This window comes from Mus caroli, unplaced genomic scaffold (genome assembly GCF_978045245.1).
Source record: "Mus caroli unplaced genomic scaffold, Mus_caroli_1 scaffold_22, whole genome shotgun sequence".
In the NCBI taxonomy this organism is placed as follows: Eukaryota; Metazoa; Chordata; class Mammalia; order Rodentia; family Muridae; genus Mus; species Mus caroli.
The window spans coordinates 15,714,064-15,739,070 of record NW_028227277.1 but is presented as its reverse complement, the minus strand read 5'-3'; the positions used below and the strand labels follow the sequence as shown (position 1 = coordinate 15,739,070).

The following is a 25,007-nucleotide window of genomic DNA, read 5'->3' as shown; positions in this document are numbered from 1 at the left end:
ACATTATTTGATCTCACGAGTTTATTAACCTTGCTAACAATATCTCATTCACAATTCCACTAATATGCCAAAACTTCCATTGTCCATGTGCATTTTAGAAGATATTAGTTCTAAATTGCTGATATGGCAAGGACTTGTTGTCCCAGTAAATGTTTAGATTACATGCTGAAACAGATTTTTGATAGTATTTAGATATTATATTTAGCATTAAAACTTTTCCTCTAAAAACAATGACTATTTACTCGAAAAATTGAAATATAAAGAATTCACATTGATGGTTTGTTATGTTGCTGCTGAGAATGTTGAAGCCCTTTTTACTACCCTTTCCTTAGTAATCATGCACACACCCTGTTTCTACTCTTAATCAAACAAGCAAACACAATATCAAACTAAATATCCAACCAACCAAACAAGAAAATGCTGTGTTACTAAGATGAGTGTTGTCTTTATTCTCAACTTTGCATGCCTCCTCGATTATTATTGGCAAAGGCCAACTCACTTCACTTATCCCTCCTGTAAGCCCCTGGCCAAGATATATTTTAGATGGCTGGGCAAGCCATCTTTTGTAAAATTTCTCTTCATGATTAGGTATAATTCTATCCTCTTGGGATTGTTTCCCTGTATTTAATTTCTGACATAGAATAGATCCCTGTAAATAGAAGGTAGACTGAGGGAGAAAAATCACTGAATATTTAGAAATAAAACCAAGTAATGCTGAGGCAGAAGGTTTTCAAGTTCAAAGTCACCTTGTTAAAGGGTAGCCTATGTAACTTAATAAGTCTCTGTCTCAAAATAAGGGTAAAAACAGAGCCAGAATAAAGACCAAGGAATAAAACTGGTGATTTCTAATTAGGAAACTATAAGCTTGTCATACTGTGTTGTCATAAGGTAAAGGGGAAATTCCTGGATTAACTAACAATAGAATTCACAAAAGTAAAAGTCGTTTGCAATAGTGATTGTGTTTGACATCATGAGAATGTGTACATTTGGGATATGCAACAAACATAAAAATATATTTTTCAGAAAGTATTCAGAAGCAATTTGTTTCTATTCACTGAAATTAACTAGTTGAATGGACTGTATGAGTACCTCTAACCCAAACACAGCAACACAGAATTCAAGATAAGGGGGCAGTAATAAATGTCTCTTCCCTCTCTGCAGCAAAACACATGTAAAGGTCAAAAGAATAACCCAATTCAAAACAGCAGTCACTCAAAAATAAATGTTTTCAATGTTTATTTTCCAGAAAAACCTTCAGCAAGTTAGTTTCAAGCCTTTGTCTTTTTATTGTAGGTCCAATGGTTAAAGGTGATAGAAAATGTATTGATACTTCAAAAGTTGCTGCAAATAGTGGCAATGTCCAATCAATCAGTAGTTGGGCCATTTCATATAAGTTACTGAATGTTTTATTGTTGGACAGAATGGTCCTCGGATAGAGGATTTGTAGTTAGGCTTCAAAACGCTGAATAAATTCTCTGGTAACCATTCCCAGGGAGTGTTGACAAGCTTATTTGCACATTGTAATTAGGTGCAGATCTTGCATCATAAGCCCCATAACTGTAGAGGGAGAAATGATCGCCATCAGGGCCGTGAAAAGCTGGCAGTGTATTCCAGACATTCAGGAAATTGCCATATACTTGAGAAAAATTAACTCCTCCAGTACTTCCACCACTTCCAGCTGCCCCACAAAAGTTTCCATTTGCTCCGATGTTATGTAGATTTGGTCCAAAACTGTTTTGGGTTGCTCCCACCGAATACTGACTTGACCCAAAGGCACTTGGGTTTGCCCCAAGAACATACTGGATTATCCTGAAAACATGTGGGTTTGTCGCCAAAACATTTTGGTTTGTCCAGATATTGTATGGATTTGCCACATGAGCATTGCAGTTTGTCCTGCAGGTATCTGAGTTGGTACCCAAACTATACTGGCCTGCCCCAAAAGCATTTGGACTTGTTCCAGAAGCATATTGGTCTATCCCATAAGCATCTGAGTATGTTCCAAAAGGATACTGGTTTGTCCAGAAAGCATTTTGATTTGCCCCCAAAGCATATTGGTTTATCCCGAAAGTATGTGAAAATGCTGCCAAAGCATACTGGCTCACTCCTAAGGAATTTCCGTATGTTACCAAAGTGTATTGGCTTATACTTAAGGTGTTTGGAAGATTATACTGGCTTGCCAAGAAGGTATTTTGGTTTGCCTCCAGAGCACAATTGCTTACCCATACAGTATTTGAGCTTGACCTCAAAGTATTACTGCTTGCCATGAAATCAGTTGAATTTGTCACAAAAACATTAGAGTTCGACTGGAAAGCATTGGGGGTATCCCTGAAACCACGGACAGTTGCCAAAGGTACATCCGAGTTTGCTCTAGAAGTATATGAGTCAGCTCTGTGGGCATCTTGGTTGGCTTCTTGAGCATCGGGGTTAGCCATAGTGTGGAAGCTTGGGCTGCCTCCTCCTCTCCAATTGTTTTCTAACTCCACAGCTGGAACTGATTTTCTTGTCCTATCCTTAGCTATAGTCTTTCTTTTACTCAACTGTCTAGCTGTATATTCTTTAGGGTATGCCATTTTAACTTCACAACGACTGGAGCCAATGAAATGGTACCTGGTTTCTAAGACCTTTCTAACGGGGTTTTCATCCCTGTATTTGATAAAGCCGAAAGCTCTTCTTTCCTGCGTATCTGAACACAGTGGAAGCTCTATAGCCTCTATCTGCCCAAATGTGCCAAAGTAAGCTCTTATTTTTTCTTTAGACATCCGCGGGTTCAGCCCACCCACAAAAATCTTTTTATTGGAGAATTGAGATTCCAGGGCTTTAGCCCTTTTAAATTTTATTTTCTTGCCATCAACTTTGCGGTCTTTCACTCGAAGCACCTTCTCTACTGTGGCACTGTCTTTGAAAAGCACGAATCCAAATCCCCTAGACAGACCGGTATTTGGGTCTGTTTTTATAATAAAGTCTATTACTTCACCAAACTTAGACAAGTATTCCAGAAGTACCGGCTTGCTCATTCCTTGGGAAAGTCCCCCGATGAACATCTTACTAGCATCCTGTTCGTTCTTGGTGGCACCGATTTTGAACCCTTCCCGAAATTGGTCTCTTTCATTATCCTTTCTCACAGTGAGACTGGCAGTATTCATGGTATATAGGCTGGATGGAGGTGATTTGACTGTTGGATAAACACTGGCCTAGGCACAAATGGCGGGGGCACAGCTGTCCTCAGGGAGTCGAGGAAATTATTGCACAACCGTGACAAAATAGAAACAAGCATTATAACTAGAGACAAGGCAGGAGCTGCCTCTCATTCTAAACTGGGGGGGTGGGGGTGGGGAAGGATGCGGGGGGGGGGCAGTGATAGTGTCTGATTTGTCCCTAAAAGGTGTTGATGCTTGCAATGTAAAAAGCAGCCCTACCTATAGACTTTCTTTTTGTGTTTATAACACCCCCAAAAGGAATAGTATGGTAGAAAAGGAAGCCTTTTCGATGTTGATTCTGTCTTTTCATGTTACATCTCTTTGAATTTTGTTAAAAACAATTTATTTTTCCTGAACATTTCTTTGAATGTTCAAAAAACTCTTCACTTCATACTTTAGATGTGCTTCATATTAATCTTCACTATTTGAAATAAGACTGAAATGGGAAAGTAATACAAAGTTGAGACATCCTACAGGAAAAAAAAATGTCTATGGGTTTGTATATTTTATCAAAGGACTCTAAAGGAACATTTTAAAATAAAAGCTTCACTGAGATTCATTTATAACATTTACCCTTTAAATGTAAAATGCATTTACATCGTAGTGATAATATTTAGGAAATGTGCCATCATCTTCTAAGTCTGTAAACCATTTAAGCAGTCACTCCTCATTTCTGGATGACCCACTTAATGGTATAATATGTTGGTTTTCTCTTTTATTTCTCATAATACTGTTTTCCAGATGCTGTAATATACAATAATATTTTCTTCTTTATCCATTGTGTGAATGTAGTAAATTTTGTTTTCATAATTTACAATATCACTTACCATTTTGTTTTTTTTCCTTTATTCCATTTATGAAAACATTCACACACACACACACACACACACACACACACACACACAGTGGACTTTTTTCTGGCAACCATTTTTGTTTGTTTGTTTCTTTCTTTCTTTCTTTCTTTCTTTTTTTCTTTCTTTCTTTCTTTTTTTGTGGACAGTTAAATATATACTCCCCATTTTTCTCTTCTATTGAGAAAGCATTTAATATTGAGATTTTTTTCCCAATATTTAAAACACACAGATCAAATTTTAGAATTTTTTTTTCTTTTTTTTTGGGCAATTTCTGTGCTTGTCACTACCCATTAGATATAATGTACTTGTTTGTCTATTATTTCCTCCTTCTAATATTATTCCTATGAAAAGGGAGATTTTATGTGTCTCCATAATTTTTCCCAAAGTTCATGTATAGAACTATTCTAGAGGAATATTAATGTTTATGGCATCATTACTATGTTAAGAATCATGGCCAACTATCCCTCTCCAAATTAAAGGCTTAAATATTAAGAATAATTTAAATACCAGAAATTAAGCTACATTCTATAAATACCTTCAGGACTCGACAGTTGCAACTTACCACATAATGGTCTTTATGCTTGCCTCCTTGATTCAATGGATGGGACCAGTTTAAAGTTGGAAAATGTTGAATGTGAAGATATAAAATACAGCTTCATGGCATGATAGATGCCCCAGTGGAGGAAAGTTGAGAGCAGGGAAGTGGGTGTGGGTGGGTGAGTAGAGGAACACCCTCTTTTGAGCAGGGGGAGAGAGGATGGGATACAGAATTTCTGAGAGGCGGGAAACCAGGAAAGGAGATAACATTTGAAGTGTAAATAAATAAAATATCCAATAAAAATAAGTAAACATAAAAAATATAGCTTCATAATATGCTGATGAATATGATCAATTTTCTATGGATATAACTTGCCAAGAAACAGCAATTTTTTTTTTAAATATTCACTATTCCACCATCATTTTTCCCTTTGAATCAAAGTGTTATGACCATCCATAGAAGATTTCACTGGAAGCCAGGTAAAACAGTTTTCTATCACTTTTCTTAACATGGACAAATTTCACATATGAAAATTCCACTTGAGAACTCTCTTAGCTGTCAAAGCCACCATTCCTGTAAGAAGAGGCCTTTGTAATTAACAAAATATTTCTATAGGTGGGTTAGTAAAGGTTCTCTAGGGAAAAAGATCTTCTCTTTCTGTTTACATACCGTTACATGCACACACATACACTCATAGGCAAACACATACACACAGCTTCACACACAACCTAATACACACACAGACACACAAGCACACGTACAAACACACGTTCAAGCACACACACACACACACACACATATACTGGAGTGGGTTGATGAAATGACAGGGAAGGAATGCACTTGCTAGCAAGGCAAGAGCAAGAAGGCAAGAACAAGAAGCTTTCTTTTTCCATGTCCTTTTGTAAGCTCCAGCAGAGGAGTGTATTCCTGCCTCAAGATCCAGATTAATAGCATGTTTCTTCTTGACTCAATGGTTCAAACCAAGTCCCTCCCTCCCAAGAAATCCCACAGGTTTGTTCTAAATTTCTCGATTGTAGTTCACTCCAGAGGTAGTCAAGTTGACAACCAAGAGTAGCCATCACAATAGGTTTTTAGTATATTTATCTAGGCCCTGTGATGTCTGTAGTTATATCAGTTAAATTTCTCATGAAATGTGGGTGTTTTATTCTGTAAGAATTATCATCTCTTTGAATCAATAGACTGTTTCCATACATGGCACCAAGAAAACAATAATGAAAACAGTTTCTTTAAGAATGAATAATATTGTCAATAAAATTGAAGTGTAAGGAAAATAAGTTATTTCACAAGAAAAACTTAATCCTTTAGCAAAAGTTTGCTATATCATACTTTTATTATATTTGGGACCCTGTCTTACTCTAAATTTTTCAGCTTTCTTAACATTGTAGTAGTCCCTTAGATTTTTTTCTTGAGAACCTACAATAATTTTCTATACATCATGTTACCTTACATCTAATACCCATTTCATTCTTACCATCTTTCCCACTATCTGGTAGCAGCTGGTCTAATAAAAAAAATGGTGTGAACCCCATATGTATATATTTTTGTATTTTTAGTGACCATGGATTGTTATTATATTTGAGAAGATTAGGAGACATGGCTTTGTTTGAAGAAGTGTCTTATTGAGTGTAGCCTTTGAAGAGTCAAAAGCCCACACCAAGCTTATTGTCACTTTCTCTGCCTATGGATGAGAAAGTAGTTCTTAACTACTACTCTAACATCTGCCAGCATTCTACCATGCTTCCGGGAACTGATCAATTTTAGGGACATTTTTGAATTCTTGTGTATTTTTTCTTTTCTTTTCTTTTCTTTTCTTTTCTTTTCCTTTCTTTTCTTTTCTTTTCTTGATTTTTTTTTTTTTTTTTTAGAATTTTAGGGTTTTTTTTCAGCATTCTATTGTAAATTTTATTTATTTATTTCTTCATTTTACTGGTTTTGAAAAAAAAGAAAGAAAGAAAGAAAGAAAGGAAGGAAGAATGAAATAAAGGAAGGAAGAAAGAGAGAAAGAGAGAAAGATAGAGTAAAAGAAAGAAAGAATCGAACTTTAGGGCCATTTTTGGCATCTTTGTTTTTTTTTTTTTTTAATTTTAGGGTTTTGTTTTGTTTTGTTTTATGGTTTGTAGGGTTTTAGAAGAGTGTTTTACAGTTTTTTTTCCTTTCTAAAGTATTTTTAGGGTTTTTTTTTTTTCTTTCTGTTTTTATTAAAGGATTTTTAATGTATTTCAGGGTATTGGGTTTTCATTTAGAATTCTGGAAATTTATTTCTTTTAATATTTCAACGTTCTTCTTAGTTATTGTTGTTATTGAATATTTATTTATATTTGATGATTTTAATTTTGGCATTTCATAGTTTTAGACTTACCAAGCAATGGTGGCCCATGCCTTTAACCAACCAATTGAGAGAAAGAGGTAGGTGAAATATTTATTTCAAGGCCAGCCTTGGCTTCAGAGTGAGCTCCAGGACAGTCAGAGATGGAAAGATAACCAGAGTCTCCAAAACCTCAAAAAAAAAAAAAAAAAGAAAGAAAGAAAGAAAGAAAGGAGGGAGGGAGGGAGGGAGGGAGGGAGGGAGGAAGAAAAGAAGGAAAGAAAAAATAAAGAGAGAATGGAAAGAATTTTAGGGACCATTTTGGCTTCTTGTGTATATATATATATATATATATATATATATATATATATATATATATATATATAATTTGAGTTTTTTTTATTTTTGTTTTTTAGGGTTTGTAGGGTTTTTATAAGAGGGTTTTTTTTGTTTTCAGTCTTCCAGTGTGTTTTTAGTGTTTTTTTTTTTCTCGTTTTTTTGTTTTTTTGTTCATTTGTTTAGTATTTTAGTGTGTTTTAGGCTTTTGGCATTTTATATAGGCTCCAGGGTTTGGGTGTTTTTTTGGTTTTTGATTTTTTTGTGTGTGTGTTTTTTTGATTTGTTTTGTTTTAGTTTTTTGGTTTCTTTTTTAGTATTTTAATGTTTTTGTTTTTGTTTTCATTTTTGTTTTTGTTTTTTGTGTGTATGAGTGTGTGTGTTCTTGAATATTCATTTAAAATTTTAGGGTTTAATTTTGTTGTTTTATAGTTTTAGGTTTGCTAGGCCATGGTGACCTCTGCCCTTAAATCCAGCAATTGGGATGAACAGGTATATGGTTTTTGAGTTCAAGGCCAGCCTGGTCTACAGGGTGAATCCCAGGACAGCCACAGATACAAAGAGATGTACAATCTTTAAAAACTCAAAAAAGGAAGCCAGGCATGGTGGTGCATGCCTTTAATCCCTGAAAGAAGGAAAGAAAGAAAGAAAGAAAGAAAGAAAGAAAGAAAGAAAGAAAGAAAGAAAGAAAGAAAGAAAGGAAGAAAGGAAGGAAGGAAGGAAGGAAGGAAGGAAGGAAGGAAGGAAGAAAGAAAGAAAGAAAGAAAGAAAGAAAGAAAGAAAGAAAGAAAGAAAAGAAAGAAAGAAAGAAGAAAGAAAAAAGGAAAGAAAATAAGAAATGAACTTTAGGGCCATTTTTGTTTTGTTTTGTTTTTTTTTAGAATTTTAGGGTTTTTGTTGTTTTCATGGTGTGTAGAATTTTTATAAGAGACTTTTAGAGTTTTCTTTTATTTGTTGTTTTGTTTTGTTTTGTTTTGTTTTTCGGCTTCCAATGTATTTGTTTGTTTGTTTGTTTGTTTGTTTGTTTGTTTTGTTTTGTTTTGTTTTGTTTTGTTTTTTTTAGGATTTTAGTTCGTTTCCCGTTTTTGAGGTTTTATTTTTGGTTTCATGGCTTTTTTGTTTTGTTTTGTTTTTTTATTTTAATGTTCTTCTTAGTTTTTTCTTTTTGTTGCTATTCTTCTGGAATTTTATTTTTATATGAAGGTTTTAATTTTGGTGTTTCAAAGTTTTAGGGTTGCCAGGCAATGGTGGCCCATGCCTTTAACATAGCACTTGTGAAAAAGTGGTAGGGGATTTTTGAGTTCAAGGCCAACATTGTCTACAGAAAGAGATCCAGGACAGCCAGAGATGCACAGAGAACCACACTCTCCAAAACAAAACTAAACTAAACAAAACAAAGTAGGAAGGAAGGAAGGAAGGAAGGAAGGAAGGAAGGAAGGAAGGAAGGAAAAAAGAAATAAAGGAAGGAAGAAGGAAGGAATAAAATAAAAAATGTAAAGTGTTTTAAGGACATTTTTTACTTCCTTTGCATTTTTTTTATTTTATTTTATTTTTAGAATTTTAGTGTTTTCTGTAATGGTTTGTAGGGTTTTATATATGTTCTGGTTTTTTGTTTTTGTTGGGTTTTTTTTTTGTTGTTTTTTTTTTTTTTTTTGTTTTGTTTTGTTTGTTTGTTTATTTTTTTTCCTTTTTTCAGACTTCAAGTGTCCTTTTCCTGTTTTTTCTTTTTTTTTAAGAATTATAGTGTGCTTTAGAGTTGTGGGGTTTTATTTAGGTTCAGATTTTTTTAAAATTATTATTATTTTAATGTTTTTCATCGTTTTAATTTTTTTAATTTATTTGTGTGTGTGTGTGTGTGTGTGTGTATGGGTTCTTGAATATTTATTTAAAAAATTAGGGTTTTAATTTTGGTATTTTATAGTTTTAGGTTTGCCAGGCAATGGTGTTCCATGTCTTCAAACCTAGCACTTGGGATGATCATACCCAGTCTCCCAAAATTGAAAAAAGAAAAAAGAAAAAAGAAACAAAGAGAGAAAGAGAAAGAGAGAGAGAAAGAGAGAGAGAAAGAGAGAGAGAGAGAGAGAGAGGGAGGGAGGGAGGGAGGGAGGGAGGGAGGGAAGGAGGGAGAGAGAGAGAGGGAGGGAGGGAGGAAGGAAGGAAGGAAGGAAGGAAGGAAGGAAGGAAGGAAGGAAGGAAGGAAGAATGAATAAAATAAAGAATGTAAAGAGTTTTAGGGACAAGTTTGGCTTCCTTGGCAATTTTTTTCTCTTATTTTTAGCGTTTATTTTTTTTTAATGGTTTGTAAGGATTTTTATATGTGTTCTATTTATTTTTTCAGACTACCAGTGTCTTTTTCGTGCTTTTTCTAGTTTTTTAAAGAATCATAGTGTGCTTTTTAGAGTTTTAGGGTTTTAATTAGGTCCAAGTCTTTATTTTTTTAATTATTATTTTAATATTGTTCTGAGGTTTTTAATTTTTAAATTTATTTGTGTGTGTGTGTTCTTAAATAATCATTTTAAAAATTAGGGTTTTAATTTTGGTGTTTCATAATTTTAGGATTCCCAGGCAACGATGGCCCATGTCTTTAAACCCACCACTTAGGATGAACAGGTAGGTGATTTCTGAGTTTAAGGCCAGCCAGGTCTACAGAGTGAGTTCCAGGACATCCAGAGACAAAAAGAGAATTACAGTCTAAAAAACTCAAATACTCAAAAAAAAAAAAAAAAAAAAAAGGCCAGGCTAGGTAGTGCTAGCCTTTAATCCCAAAACAAAAAAACAAACAACAACAACAACCTAAAAAAACAAAAAACGAAACAACAACAACAACAAACCCAAACAAACAGAAAAAAAAAAAAAGAAAATAATTTTAATGACATTTTTGATATTGTGTATTTTTTTTAATTTTAGGTTTTTTCTTTTCTTTTTCTTTTTTTTTCTTTTTCTTTTTCAGGGATTGTAGTGTTTTTAGTAGCGTGTTTTTAAAATTTGTTTGTTATTTCCTTTCAAGCTTCTAGTATTTTTTTGTTTTTTTGTTTTTTGTTTATCTTTCTTACTCGTTTTGAAAAGATGTTAGTGTATTTAAGAGTTTTGGTGTTTCATTTAGTCTTCGGGATTTTATTTTTTATTATTTTAATGTTTTTCTTATTTATTTTTTTTGTTTTTTTTTTTTTTTTTGTGGTGTGTGTGTTCTTGAAATTTATTTAAAATTTTGGTGTTTTAATTTTAATTTTCATAATTTTACAGATGCCAGGTAATTGTGGCCCATGAGTTTAATGTAGCACTTGGGAGGAAGAGGTAGGAAATATTTGAGTTGGAGTACAGCCTATTCTACAGAGTGCCTTCCAGGAGAACCAGAGATACACAGAGATACCCACTCTCCCAAAACTCAAAAGAAAAGAGAGAGAGAGAGAGAGAGAGAGAGAGAGAGAGAGAGAGAGAGAGAGAGAGAGAGAGAGAAAGGGAGAAAGAAAGGAAGAAGGAAGGAATAAAATAAAGAATGTAAAGTGTTTAAGGGACATGTTTGGCTTTCTTTGCGTTTTTTTTGTTTGTTTGTTTGTTTAGAAATCTAGTCTTTTTTTTTTTAATTGTTTGTAGGGTTTTATATGTGTGGTTTTTTGTTTGTTTGTTTGATTTTGTTTTTTTCAGACTACCAGTGTCCCTTCTCTCTCCAGAGATAACCAGAGATACCCAGTCTCCCAAAACTCAAAAGAGAAGAAGGGGGAGAGAAATAGAAAGAGAGATGTGAGAGAGAGAGAGAGAGAGAGAGAGAGAGAGAGAGAGAGAGAGAGAGAGAGAGAGAGAGAGAGAGGAAGAAGTAGAAGAAGAGGAAGTAGAAGAAGAAGAAGAAGAAGAAGAAGAAGAAGAAGAAGAAGACGAAGAAGAAGAAGAAGAAAGAAGAAGAAGAAGGAGAAGGAGAAGAATGTTGAAGGAGAAAGAGAAGGAGGAGAAGGAGAAGGAGAAGGAGAAGGAGAAGGAGAAGGAGGAGAAGAAGAAGAAGAAGAAGAAGAAGAAGAAGAAGAAGAAGAAGAAGAAGAAGAAGAAGAAGAAGAAGAAGAAGAAGAAGAAAAGAAGAAGAAAAGAAGAAGAAAAGAAGAAGAAGAAGAAGAAGAAGAAGAAGAAGAAGAAGAAGAAGAAGAAGAAGAAGAAGAAGAAGAAGAAGAAGAAGAAGAAGAAGAAAGAAGAAGAAGGGAAGGAAGGAAGGAAGGAAGGAAGGAAGGAAGGAAGGAAGGAAGGAAGGAAGGAAGGAAATAAAGACTGTAAAGAGTTTTAGGGACAATTTGGTTTTCCTTTGCATTTTGTTTTATTTTTAATTTTAGCTTTTTTTTTTTAATAATTTGTAGGGTTTATAAATGTGTTCTCTTTTTATTTTTTTATTTTTTAATTTTTATTTTTTCCAGACTACCAGTGTCCTTTAAGTGTGGTTTTATAGTTTATTAAAGATTCATGGAGTGCTTTGAGAGTTTTGGGGTTTTATTCAGGTCCCATTTTTTTTATTATTTTTATTATAATGCTGTTATTAGGTTTTTAATTTTTAATATATATTTGTGTGTGTGTGTGTGTGTGTCTGTGAATGTTTGTTCTTCAATATTTATTTATAAATTTAGGGTTTTAATTTTGGTGATCAGAGTTTTAGGGTTGCCATGCAATGGTGGCCCATGCCTTTAAACTTATTCTCCCAAATCTCAAACTCTAAAAAAGAAACAGAGAGAGAGAGAGAGAGAAAGAGAGAGAGAGAGAGAGAGAGAGAGAGAGAGAGAGAGAGAGAGAGAGAGAGAGATGGGGAGGGAGAGAAGGAGTGATGGAGTGAATAATCAAGGAAGGAAGAAGGAAGAAGGGAGAAGGAAGAAGGAAGGAATAAAATAAAATGTAAAGTGTTGTAGGGATAATTTTTCCTTCCTTTGCATTTTTTTTAATAATGTTAGCAGTTTTTTATTTTTAATTTTTTTATTTTTTTAAATAGTTTGTAGGGTTTTTATATGTGTGTTCGTTTTTTGTTTTTTTGGTTTTTTGGTTTTTTTTTGTTTGTTTGTTTTGTTTTTGTTTTTTCAGACTACCAGTGTCCTTTCCATATTTTATTCTAGATTTTTAAAGCATCATAGTGTGCTTTTAGAATTTTGGGGTTTTATTTAAGTTCAGGTTTATCTTTTTTTAATTATTATTATTATTTTAATGTTTTTCTTAGGTTTTAATTTTTAAATTATTTTTTTCGTGTGTGTGTGTTCTTGAATATTTATTTAAAAATTTAGTGTTTTAATTTTAGTGTTTTATAGTTTTAGGTTTGCCAGGCAATGGTGGCCCATTCCTTTAATCCCAGCATTTGGGATGAACCAGTAGGTGACTTTTGAGTTCAAGGCCAGCTGAGTCTACAGACTGACTTCCAGGAAACCCAGAGAAACAAAGAGAATTACAGTCTTCAAAAACTCAAAAAAAAAAAAAATAAGCTAGGTGTGGTAGCATTAATCCCAAAAGAAAGATTCAAAAACAGAAACAAAAAAAGAGAACAATTTTAGGGACGTTTTTGGCTTCTTCTGTATTCCTCATCCCCCCCCCACACACACACACACAAACAAACAAGTGATTATAGTGTTTTTAGTAGAATGTTTTAAAGTTTGTTTGTTGGTTGGTTTTCTGGCTTATAGTATATTTTTTATGTGTTTTTATCCTTTCTTTCTGATTTTGAAAAGATTTTAGTGTGTTTTAGAGTTTGGGTTTTATTTAGTTTTCGGGATTTTATTTTTTAGTATTTTAATGTTTTTCTAAGTTTTTTGTGGTATGTGTGTTCTTGAATATTTCTTTAAAATTTTGGTGTTTTATTTTGTTTTTTCATAGTAAATTTGTTTTAAAATTAGTGTCATATATAGTCTTCATATTTTAACAAAATCTATTTATATATTGTATATTAATATTTCCCTTCAAAGATACAGTATTAATTTTTTTACAAAAGTAAAAATTTTAGGTAAATGTGAAAGTAGCATTCTTATCCTTTGTTTCCAGTAATGTCTCTTGTCTTTCATGTTGTTTTACACAAAAATATACTTTTCAGTTCTGGTCTTATGTCATCAATCATCCTTCTAATCTAATACTTTGTGAAAAAGTGGTTGCTAAATATTACCGATAATACAAAAGTAAAGAGTAGGTTATTTTTTGTTCTTGTTGTTGTTTTCAGGATATTTAGAGATATTTCTCTAAATTTTAGGATACTTAGTAAATTTCAGTGTCTCCTTAAAATTTATTCTTATATAACAAAATTATCAGAATTTTGATTTTTTGTTGTCTTCCCTTTTTTATCAGAAGTTATCTGAAAAATAGAAATTGATTTCAGCATGTACTGAAAATCTCTTTGCTTTCCATTAGGTATATACCACATTTTTGATGGCCTGTATATTCTCTTTTAACGTCTTTTTGAAATTCTTCTTAATATTTTAAAGATAGAAATACTCCTCGCAAATGATGTTGGTCTGTTTTGAGTCTGCAATTTCAACATGACAGACAGTAGCCATGTATGTTGTGCTTTTGAAATAAAACATTAATTTATTATTGTTTTGAAATAAAACATTATAATTGAGATACACTATAAATTAAATTATAGTAGATTCCAGTTTAAGGAAATGCATAGAGCAATGTATAAAAGTACCGGTAAATGTTTTGATTACAAGCTGTGACAGACTTTTGATAGTATTTAAATATTATATTTAGCATTAAAACACTATTTTTAAACAACAATTATTTATTAGAAAAATTTAAATGTATAAAATTCACATTGATGGTTCGTTATGTTGCTGCTGAGTATGTTGAAGCCCTTTATACTACCCTTTTCCTAGTAATCAAGCACATACCCTGTTTCTCCTCTTAAACAAACAAGCAAGCAAACACAATATCATACTAAATAGCCAAACAAACAAACAAGAAACTGGTATGTTACTCTGAAGAGTGCTATCTTTATTCTCAACTTCGCATGCCTTCTCGAATAGTATTGGCAAAGGCCAACTCACTTCACCCATCCCTCCTGTAAGCCCCAGGCCAAGATATATTTTAGATGGCTGGGCAAGCCATCTTTTGTAAAAAATTTTTAATACTTTGCTATATTTCTATGCTCTAGGGATTGTTTCCCTGTATTTAATTTCTAACATAGAATAAATCCCTGTAAATAGAAGGTAGACTGATGGAGAAAAATCACTGAATATTTAGAAATAAAACCAAGTAATGCTGAGGCAGAAGGATTTCAAGTTCAAAGTCACCTTGATAAAGGGTAGCCTATGTAACTCAATTAATCTCTATCTCAAAATAAAGGTAAAAAGAGTGCCAGAATAAAGAACAAGGAATAAAGCTGATGATTTCTAATTAGGAAACAATAAACTTGTCATACTGTGTTGTCATAAGGTAAAGGGGAAATTTCCAGATAAACCAACAATAGATTTCACAAAACTACACGTCATTTTGCAAAAGTGAATGTGGTTGACATCATGAGAATGTGTACATTTTGGACAAGCAACAAACATATACATATAGTTTTTCAGAAAGTATTCAGAAGCAATTTGTTTCTATTCACTGAAATTAACTAGTTGAATCGACTGTATGAGTAACTTTAACCCAAACACACCGACACAGAATTAAAAAGCAGGTGCAGTAACAAAACTCTCTTTCCTCTCTTCAGCAACGCACAAGTAAAGGTCAAAAAAATAACCCAATTAAAAACAGAAGTCACTCAAAAATAAATGTTTTCAATGTTTATTTTCCTTAAAAACTTTCAGCAAGATAGATTCAAGCCTTTGTCTTTTTATTGTAGCTCCAATGTCAAAAGGTGATGGAAAATGTATTAATACTACAAAAGTTGCTGCAAATAGTGGCAATGTCCAATCAATCAGTAGTTGGGCTATTTCATATAAGTTACTGAATTTTTCATTGTTGGACAGCATGGTCCTTCGATAAAGGCTTTGTAGTTAGGCTCCAAAACGCTCAATAAATTCGCTGGTAATCATTACCAAGGAGAGTTGACTGGCTTATTTGCACATTGTAATTAGGTGCAAATCTTAAGTCATAAACCCCATAACTGTAGAGGGAGAAATAATCGCCATTAGAGCCGTGGAAAGCTGGCAGTGTATTGCAGACATTCAGGAAATTGCCATATACTTGAGAAAAAATAATTCCTCGAGTGATTCCACCACTTCCAGCTGCCCCACAAAAGTTTCCATTTTCTCCGAAGTTATGTTGATTTGGTCCAAAATTGTTTTGTGTTGCTCCCACAGAATACTGATTTGATCCGAAGGCATTTGGGTTTGCCCCAAGAACATATTGGCGTGTCCTGAAACCATTTGGGTTTGTTGCGAATACATAGTAGTTTGTCCAGATATTGTACGGATTTGCCACAAGAGCATAGCAGTTTGTCCTGCAGGAATCTGAATTTGTACACAAACTACACTGGCCTGCCCCAAAAGCATTTGGATTTGTCCCAGAAGCATATTGGCCTATCCCATAAGCATAAAGGATACTGGTTTGTCCAGAAAGCATTTTGATTTCCACCAAAATACATTGTTTTAACCCGAAAGTATTTGAGTACGCTGCCAAAGCATACTGGCTTACTCCTAAGGAAATTGGATATGTTCCCAAAGTGTATTGGCTTGTTCTTAAGGTGTTTGGAACTGTCCCAAGAGTAAACTGGCTTGCCAAGAAAGTATTTCGGTTTGCCTCACAGAGCACAATGGCTTAACCATACAGTATTTTAGCTTGACCTCAAAGCATTACTGCTTGCCATGAAAGCAGTTGAATTTGTCACAAAAACATTGGAATTCGCCTGGAAAGCATTGGGGGAAATCTCTGAAACCACGGGCATTTGCCAAAGGTATATCCGAGTTTGCTCTAGAAGTATATGAGTCAGCTCTGTGGGCATCTTGGTTGGCTTAGTGAGCATGGGGGTTAGCCATAGTTTGGAAGCTTAGGCTGCCTCCTCCTCTCCAATTGTTTTCTAACTCCACAGCTGGAACTGATTTTCTTGTCCTATCCTTAGCTATAGTCTTTCTTTTATTCAGCTGTCTAGCTGGATTTTCTTTAGGGTATGCCATTTTAACTTCACAACGACTGGAGCCAATGAAATGGTACCTGGTTTCTAAGACCTTTCTAACGGGGTTTTCATCCCTGTATTTGATAAAGCCGAAAGCTCTTCTTTCCTGCGTATCTGAACACAGTGGAAGCTCTATAGCCTCTATCTGCCCAAATGTGCCAAAGTAAGCTCTTATTTTTTCTTCAGACATCCGCGGGTTCAGCCCACCCACAAAAATCTTTTTGTTGGGGAATTGAGATTCCAGGTCTTTAGCCCTTTTAAATTCTATTTTCTTGCCATCAACTTTGTGGTCTTTCACTCGAAGCACCTTCTCTACTGTTGCACTGTCTTTGAAAAGCACGAATCCAAATCCCCTAGACAGACCAGTATTTGGGTCTGTTTTTATAATAAAGTCTATTACCTCACCAAACTTAGACAAATATTCCAGAAGTACCTGCTTGCTCATTTCTTGGGAAAGTCTCCTGATATATATCTTACTGGCATCCTGTTCGTTCTTGGTGGCATCGATTTTGAACCCTTCCGGAAATTGGTTTCTTTCATTATCCTTTTTCACATCGAGGCTGGCAGTGTTCATGGTAGATAGGCTGGATGGAGGTGATTTGACTGTTGGATAAACACTGGCCTAGGCACAAATGGTTCGGGCATAGCTGTCCTCAGGGAGTAGTGGAAAATTATTGCACAACAGTGACGAAATTGTAACAAGCATTATAATTAGAGTCAAAGCAGGAGTTGCCTTGTATCCTAAACAGGGGTGGGAGTGGGAAAGCGTGGGGGGGGCAGGGGGCAGGGATAGTGTCTGATTTTTCCCTCAAAGGTTTTAATGCTTTCCATGTAAAAAGGAGGCCTGCCCATAGACTTTCTATTTGTGCTCTAGGGCCCCCAAAAGGAATTGTAAAATAGTTATAATAATAGAAAAGGAAGCCTTTTCCTTGTTTCTGTCTTTTCATGTTACATCCCTTTGAATTTTGTTAAAACCAAGTTATTTTCCTGGAAATTTCCTTGAATGTTGTAAAATAAATTCATTTCATACTTTAGATGAATTTCATATTAATCTTCACTATTTGTAATAGGCCTGAAAGGGGAAAGTGATACAAAGTTGAAACATCCTAAAGGTAAAACTAAATGTCTATGGGTTTGTATATTTTACAAAAGGGCTCTAAAGAAAAAATTTAAAATAAGAACTTCAGTGAGTTTCACTTATAACATGAACCATTTTAATGTAAAATGCATTTCCAGGATTATTTCTCATAGTAATAATTATTTAGGTAATGTGCCATCATCTTCTGTGTTCTGTATTCCATTTAAGCAGTCACACCTCATTTCTGGGTAACCCACTTAATGTTATAATATGTTGGTTTTCTCTTTTATTTCTCATAATACTGTTTTCCAGATGCTGTAATATACAATAGTAGTTTCTTCTTTATCCATTTTGTGATTATAGTATATTTTGTTTTCATAATTTACAATATCACTTGCCAGATTGGATTTGTTCCACTGTTCCATATATGCAAAACACACACACAAACACACACACACACAGACACACACACACACACACACTCACACATACATACACACACACACACTTAGATGATTTTTTTTCTGGCAACCATTTTTGTTTCTTTTTTTAATGAATAGTTAAGTATATATCTCCCATTTTTCACTTCTATTGAGAAAGCATTTAATATTGGGATTTTTTCCCAATATTTAAAGACCACAGATCAAATTTTAGATTTTTTCTTTTCTTTTGGCAATTTCTGTCCTTGTCACTACCCTTTAAATATAATGAAGTTGATTGTCTATTACTTCCTCGTTTTAATATTATTCCTTTGAAAAGGAAGATTTTAAGTGTCTCCATAATTTTTCCCACAGTTCATGTATAGAATCAATCTAGAGGAATATTTAATGTTTATGGCATCATTGCTATGTTACAAATCATGGCCAACTATTCCTCTCCAAATGGAAGGCTGAAATATTAAGAATAAATTAAAAACCAAAAAAAAAGCTGCATTCCAAAAATCCATTCAGATCTTGACATTTGCAGCTAAGCACATAATGTTCTTTTTGCTTGTCTCCCTGATCCAATGAATGGAACCAGTTCAAAGCTGGAAAATGTTGGATGTGAATATATAAAATATAGCTTCATGGTTTGATAGATGCCCCAGTGGAGGAAAGTTGAGAGCAGGGAAGTGAGTGTGGGTGGGTGAGTGGAGGAACACAATCTTTTGAGCAGGGGGAGAGAGGATGGGATACAGAGTTTCTGAGAGGGGGGAAACCAGGAAAGGGGATAGCATTTGAAGTGCAGATAAATAAAATATCCAATAAAAATAAGTAAACATAAAAAATGTAGCTTCATAACATGCTAATGAAAGTGATCAATTGTCTATGGATATTATTTGTCAAGAAAGAGCTTTCTTTTTTATTTTTATTTTTTTAAAGATTCACTATTCCAAAATGATTTTCCGTTTTGGAATCAAAGTGTTATGACCATCCATAGAAGTTGTCACTGGAAGCCGGGTCAAACTGTATTCTATCACTTTTCTGAACATGGACAAATTTCGGTGTTTCACATACACATATGAAAATTCCGCTTGAGAACTCTCTTAGCTGTCAAGGCCACCATTCCTGTAACAAGCGGCCTTTGTAATTAACAAAAAATATTTTTATAAGTGGGTTAGTAAAGGTTCTCTAGGGAAACAACTTATCTTTCTGTTTACATACATATACAAGCACATACATGTACACATAGGCACATACATACACACAGCTACACACACAGGTAAACACACACAGAGACACACACACATACGTACATGGATACATGCACACACACAGTGGGGTTGGGGGATGATATGCCAGAGAAGGAATGCACTTGCTACCAAGGCAAGAATAAGAAGGCAAAGAACAAAAAGCTTTATTTTTCCATGTCCTTTTGTAAGCTCCAGCAGAGGAGTGCATCCCTGCCTCAAGATCTAGATTAATAGCATGTTTCTTCCTGACTCAATGGTCTGGATTAGAATTGGATTCACCAACTTCAACCCAAGTCCCTCCCAGCCAAGAAATCCCACAGGTTTGTTCTAAATTTCTCGATTGTAGTTCACTCCAGAGGTAGTCAATTTGACAACTAAGAGTAGCCATCACAATAGGTCTTTACTATAGTTATCTAGGCTCTGTGATGTCTGTAGTTAAATGAGTTAAATTGCACATGAAATGTGGGTGTTTTATTCTCTAAGAATTATCATCTCTTTGAATAAATGTACTATTTCCATACATGGCACAAAGAGAACAATAATGAAAACACTTTCTTTAGGAATGAATAATATTGTCAATAAAATTGAAGTGTAAGGAAAATAAGTTATTTCACAAGGTAAAACTTAATCCTTTAGCACAAGTTTACTATATTGTACTTTTATTATATTTGAGATCCTGCCTAATTCTAAACTTTTCAGCTAGCTTAACATTGGAGTAGTCCCTAGGAGTTTTTCTTGAGAACCTACAATAATTTTCTATACATCAATGTTACCTTACATCTGATACCCATTTCATTCTTGCCATCCTTCCCACTATCTGGTAGCAGCTGGTTTAATAAAAAAAAATGGAGTGAATCCCATAGGTATATATATATTTGAATGTTTAGTCACAACGGATTGTTATTACGTTTGAGAAGATTAGGAGTCATGGCTTTGTTCGAAGAAGTGTTTTAGTGAGTGTAGCCTTTGAGGAGTCAAAAGCCCATACCAATCTCAGAGTCACCTTTTCTGACTATGGATAAGAATGTAGCTCTTAACTAATACTCAACCATCTGCCTGCATTCTCCCATTCTTAATGCACTGATCATGATGAATTAAGCCTCTGAGACTCTAAAGAAGTCCACAGTTAAATTTTTTATCTTATAATAATTGCGTTGGTCAAGGTATCTCTTTCCAGTAATAGAACAGTGACTAACATAAGGAACTTCTTTATGTAATTGTTTTGTTTTCTAATGTGCTCTTATTTTTGTTTTATTTTTTGTTTTTTTAAAAGGATTTTTAGTTCGTTTCAGGGTTTTGAGGTTTCATTTTAGGCTTCAGGGATTTTTTGTTTGTTTGTTTGTTTTTTTAGTATTTTAATGATCTTAAAGTTGTTGATGTTGTTGTTGTTCTAGAATATTTATTTATAGTTGGGGGTTTAAATTTTGGTATTTCATACTTTTAAGGTTGCCAGGCAATGGTGGTCCACGCCTTTAAACCCAGCACTTGGGATGAAGAGGTAGGTTATTTTTTAGTTCAAGGCCAGCCTGGTCTACAGAGTGAGTTCCAGGACACTCAGAGACCCAGATAAAGAGATACACAGTCTTAAAAACTCCAAAAAAGAAACCAGGTTGGTGTTGGTGGAGCTAGCCTTTAATGCCAAAATAAAGAAAGACACAAAAACAAATACAAAAAAGAAAACAATTTTAGGAACATTTTTGGCTTCTTGTGTATTTTCTTTTTTTAGAATATTAGGGATTTTTTTTCAGGGATAGTAGGTTTTTCAGTAGTGTGTTTTTAAAATTTGTTTGTTTATTTTCAGGCTTCTCATTTTTTTTTTCTGGTTTTTGAAAGGATTTTAGTGTATTTGATCATTTCGGGGTTTTATTTAGTCTTTGTGATTTTATTTTTTAGTATTATAATATTTTTCTTAGTTTTCAGTGTTGTGTGTGTTCTTGAATAATTATTTAAAACTTAGGTGTTTTAATTTTGTTTTCTCATAGTTTTACAGATGCCAGGTAATGGTGGCCCATGACTTTAAATCAGCACTTGGGAGGAAGATGTAGGAGATATATGAGTTGGAGGCCAGCCTGTTCTACAGTGTGCCTTCCAGGAGAACTAGAGATACACAGAGACACCAAGTCTCCCAAAACTCAAAAGAGAAAAAAGAAACAGAGAGAGAGATACAGAGAGAGAGAGAGAGAGAGAGAGAGAGAGAGAGAGAGAGAGAGAGAGAGAGAGAGAGAGAGAGAGAGAGGGAGAGAGAGAGAGAGAAAAAAAAGCAAGGAAGAAAGAAAGAAAGAAAGGAAGAAAGAAAGGAAGAAACAAACAAACAAACAAACAAAGTAAAAGCAAACAAACAAACAAAAACAAAGAAGGAATGAGGAAGATTTGAACTTTAGGGCAATTTTTGGCTTCTTGTTTTCTTTTAGACTTTTAGGTTTTTTTTTGTTTTGTTTTTTATGTTTTTGGTTTTTTTTAGGTTTGTAGTGTTTTTAGAAGAGATTTTTAGAGTTTTTGTTTGTTTGTTTTTGACTTCTAATGTATTTTAAGTGTTTTTTTTTTTGTTTTTTGTAGGGATTGTAGAGTTTTTAGTAGAGTGTCTTAGATGTATTTGTTATTTATTATTTTGTTTTCAGACTTCTGGTGTATATTTTATTTCTTTTTTCTTTCTGGTTTTGAAAAGGATTTTAGTGTGATTGAGCGTTTATGGTTTAATTTAGTCTTTGGGGTTTTATTACTAGTATTTTAATGCTATTTGGAATTCTTGGGTGTGTGTGTTCTTGAATATTAATTTAAAATTTTGGATTTTTTTTATGTGTGGTTTTCATAGTTTCACGATTGCCAAGTCATTGTGGTCCATGTCTTTCACATATACTTGGGCAGAAGAGACAGGAAATATTTGAGTTCGAGGCCAGCCTGTTGTACAGAGTGCTATCCAGGAGAGCCAGACATACATAGAGAAAACAAGTTTCCCAAAACTCAAAAGAAAAAAAAAAAAAGAAAGAATGAAAATGAAGGAAGAAAGGAAGGTATGATGATAGAAAGAAAGAAAGAAAGAAAGAAAGAAAGAAAGAAAGAAAGAAAGAAAAAGGAAAGAAAGAAAGAACGAAAAAGAAAGAAAGAAAGAAAGAAAGAAAGAAAGAAAGAAAGAAAGAAAGAAAGAAAGAAAGAAAGAAAGAAAGAAAGAGAAAAATGTAAGAAAGAAAAAAGTAAGAAAAAAGGAAAGAAAGAAAGAAAAGTTTGGACTTTAAGGCCATTTTTGACTTCAAGTTTTCTTTTAGAATTTTAGTTTAGTTTAGTTTTTTTTTTTATTGTTTGTAGGGTTTTAGGAAGAGAGCTTTAGAAGTGTTGTTTGTTCATTTTTTTGCTTCCAAGGTATATTTAATTTTTTTTAAATGAATTTTAATTTATATCAGAGTTTTGGGCTTTTATTTAGGCTTCAGGGATTTATTTTTATTTTATTTTTTTATTTTTTATTTCAATGGTCTTCTTAGGTTTTTGTTTGTTTGTTTGTTTGTTTATGTTCATGAATATTTATCTAAATTTGAGGGTTTTAATATTGGTGTTTCATTGTTTTAAGGTTGTCAAGTAAAGATGGCCCATACTTTAACCCAGCACTTTTGAGAAAGAGGTAGGGGATTTATGAGTTTAATGCCAGCCTGTCTACAGAATGAGGTGTAGGACAACTATATATTGAATAGATATGGGGAGAGTGCTCATTCTTGTCCCTTATTTCAGTGGGTTAGCTTCAACTAATTTGATATTGGATGTAGATTTGCAGTAAAAAAGTAAAACACTTTTATTATGTTTAGGTATGGACCTTGAATTACTTATCTGTCCAATACTTTTAACATGAAGGGGAGTTGTATTTTGTCAAATGCTTTTTATGCATCTAAGGACATGATCATGTGACTTTTTCTTTGACTTTGTTTATATGGTGGATTATGTTAATGGATTTTCATATAGTAAACCAACCTTGCATTCCAGGAAAAACCATTGTTAACCATATCATCTGTGGCATCTTCAGGATTATGTGGAGCAATCTGAATATTGTTTCACAACAATGGGTGGGTGCGTGTCTATTACTTTGACAGCCCTTGAATTTTGTGTTCAACCATCCATGTCTGGACACTAAGTTGGAACCACACTTTTGATGATGAATGTCCTTAAAATGCCATATGCTATTCCAGTCTCTCCTTTTTCTCTGTAGTCCTCAAACCTCACTGGAGGATTGTTATATTGATGAGCAGGAGAATGCCCAAAGCCTCTTTGTCCACATTGTGTAAATAAGATATCTCTTTAAGCAAAGTGGCAGACCTGTTTGACCAGAAGCTAAATCCAGAGGTCCTGTGGATAAAGACATAAGTATAGAGACCCCACAAAATGCGAATGGACTGTCTGAAGTTCTCTTCACCAGAGGTGGAGAGACCCTGAATGCTCCCAAAAGAAGTCAGAGATATATGACTGGGGATTAGATGGTCAAAGGTGAGGTCCATGAGTCTTGCAAAAGGACCTGGGAAAGAAATCAGACTCCAAAAGGCATGGAGAAAATCGAGGACTTCCAGGGTCAAAGTGGGAATATTTGAAGACTTCCTGGGAAGGGGAGTAGAAATTTGAGACCCCTTTATAAAGGTAAACTAACAAGATTCTTTGAGTAGAGTTGAAAGTTTGCATACATTTTCCTTGACATGAGTTCAGTGTCCTAACCTACTTCATTCAGTGGGGCACATTCCAGGTACTACATGATCTGGTTCTAGCTCCTCATCATAGACCATCTGTCCACTGCAGTAAATGTGCTGCTGGGTCAGTCAAGAAGCTGGATCAAAAATCTTGATTTAAAATTTTGATGAGAAACCTATGCTGGTTCTCCTTACCAAGCATATGTTCGGCTGCTAGGTCTAGGTAAGGATGATGGGGGACATCTCATTTTGGTTTCTGCCTTGAGGCTGTGAGCTTCAACTGGGCTGTACTTGTTATGCATGTACTTGCTATGATTGAGCTTTGCTACTTTAAGTCTAGGTGGTGGTCTGGGGGTCTCTTCAGATGAATTGATACATTTCAGGACCTAAAGTTTTGGTGGAGAACATCTGAGGTCCCTGCCTCAGAGAAGAAAAATTTGAGGTCCTCATTGGCTAGAGAGGCATATTTGAAGATTACTTGGGAAAAATGAGATCTGAGCACCATTGATAAATACAGTAGATTTGGAATCACTTTGGTCACAATAGAAGGATCTGGGGCCCAGTTAATATTAAATAGAGATAGTAAATTCACTCACACAGGTCATACTTAGAAGGTCTGAAGGACCCTTTGGATATTGGTGGACAGGATTTCTTTATTACAACAGGCAGTTCTGAGATAATTTGGTATATAAGAATAGTCGGGCTACAATTAGGGAGAGGGGATAGTCTAAATGCCAATTCAGTCAAAAGGATACACATAGTGCTTTGGGTAGGTAGAGGTAAACCCAGGTTCCCTGTGTGCAGAAGAGGAATTATCTCTGCTCCTCTGGGTGCAGGTGATAAATCTCAGATGCTCTAAAGTAGAAGGATGATATAGGAGCTCCCCAGGATTATATAGAATAGCCTCAGCCTCTCTCAGTTGTATACCTGCAGCCCTATTGAGCAGAAGTTGAAGGTTGATTGATATCTTAAGAATTATAGGCATTTTTGGGTTCTTATTCCTTTATTAGCTCCAAACTTGCAATCACAATCTAGGATACAGATCTTCTGAATGTCCATAATAGTCATAGCAGCAGTCTTAGCAGTTTTCTAATAGGTGACAATTCAGTTGTCTCTGGCTCAGTGCTTTCCAAAAATATATGTCCTTCTAGATGTTCTTCTGTATGAAGCACAGACCATTTCCAGCTAAGAAATCAGAATAAATATATTAATCTGATGTGCCCTTGCCATGATAATCTTCTATTTGGGCCATCATGCCTGAATTCTCTGAGATTCCTTCAGTCAGAA

General features: G+C 34.3%; 1 protein-coding gene across 1 annotated transcript; it reads right to left on the bottom strand.

The window, feature by feature from the left end:
• Positions 1–1,287: 1,287 nt before the first annotated feature.
• On the bottom strand, positions 1,288–3,143 carry LOC110287429 (uncharacterized). The gene has a single exon (XM_021154056.2). The coding sequence runs from the start codon at positions 3,141–3,143 to the stop codon at positions 1,455–1,457; it is 1,689 nt and encodes a 562-aa protein (XP_021009715.2). The 3' UTR covers positions 1,288–1,454.
• Positions 3,144–25,007: the final 21,864 nt, after the last annotated feature.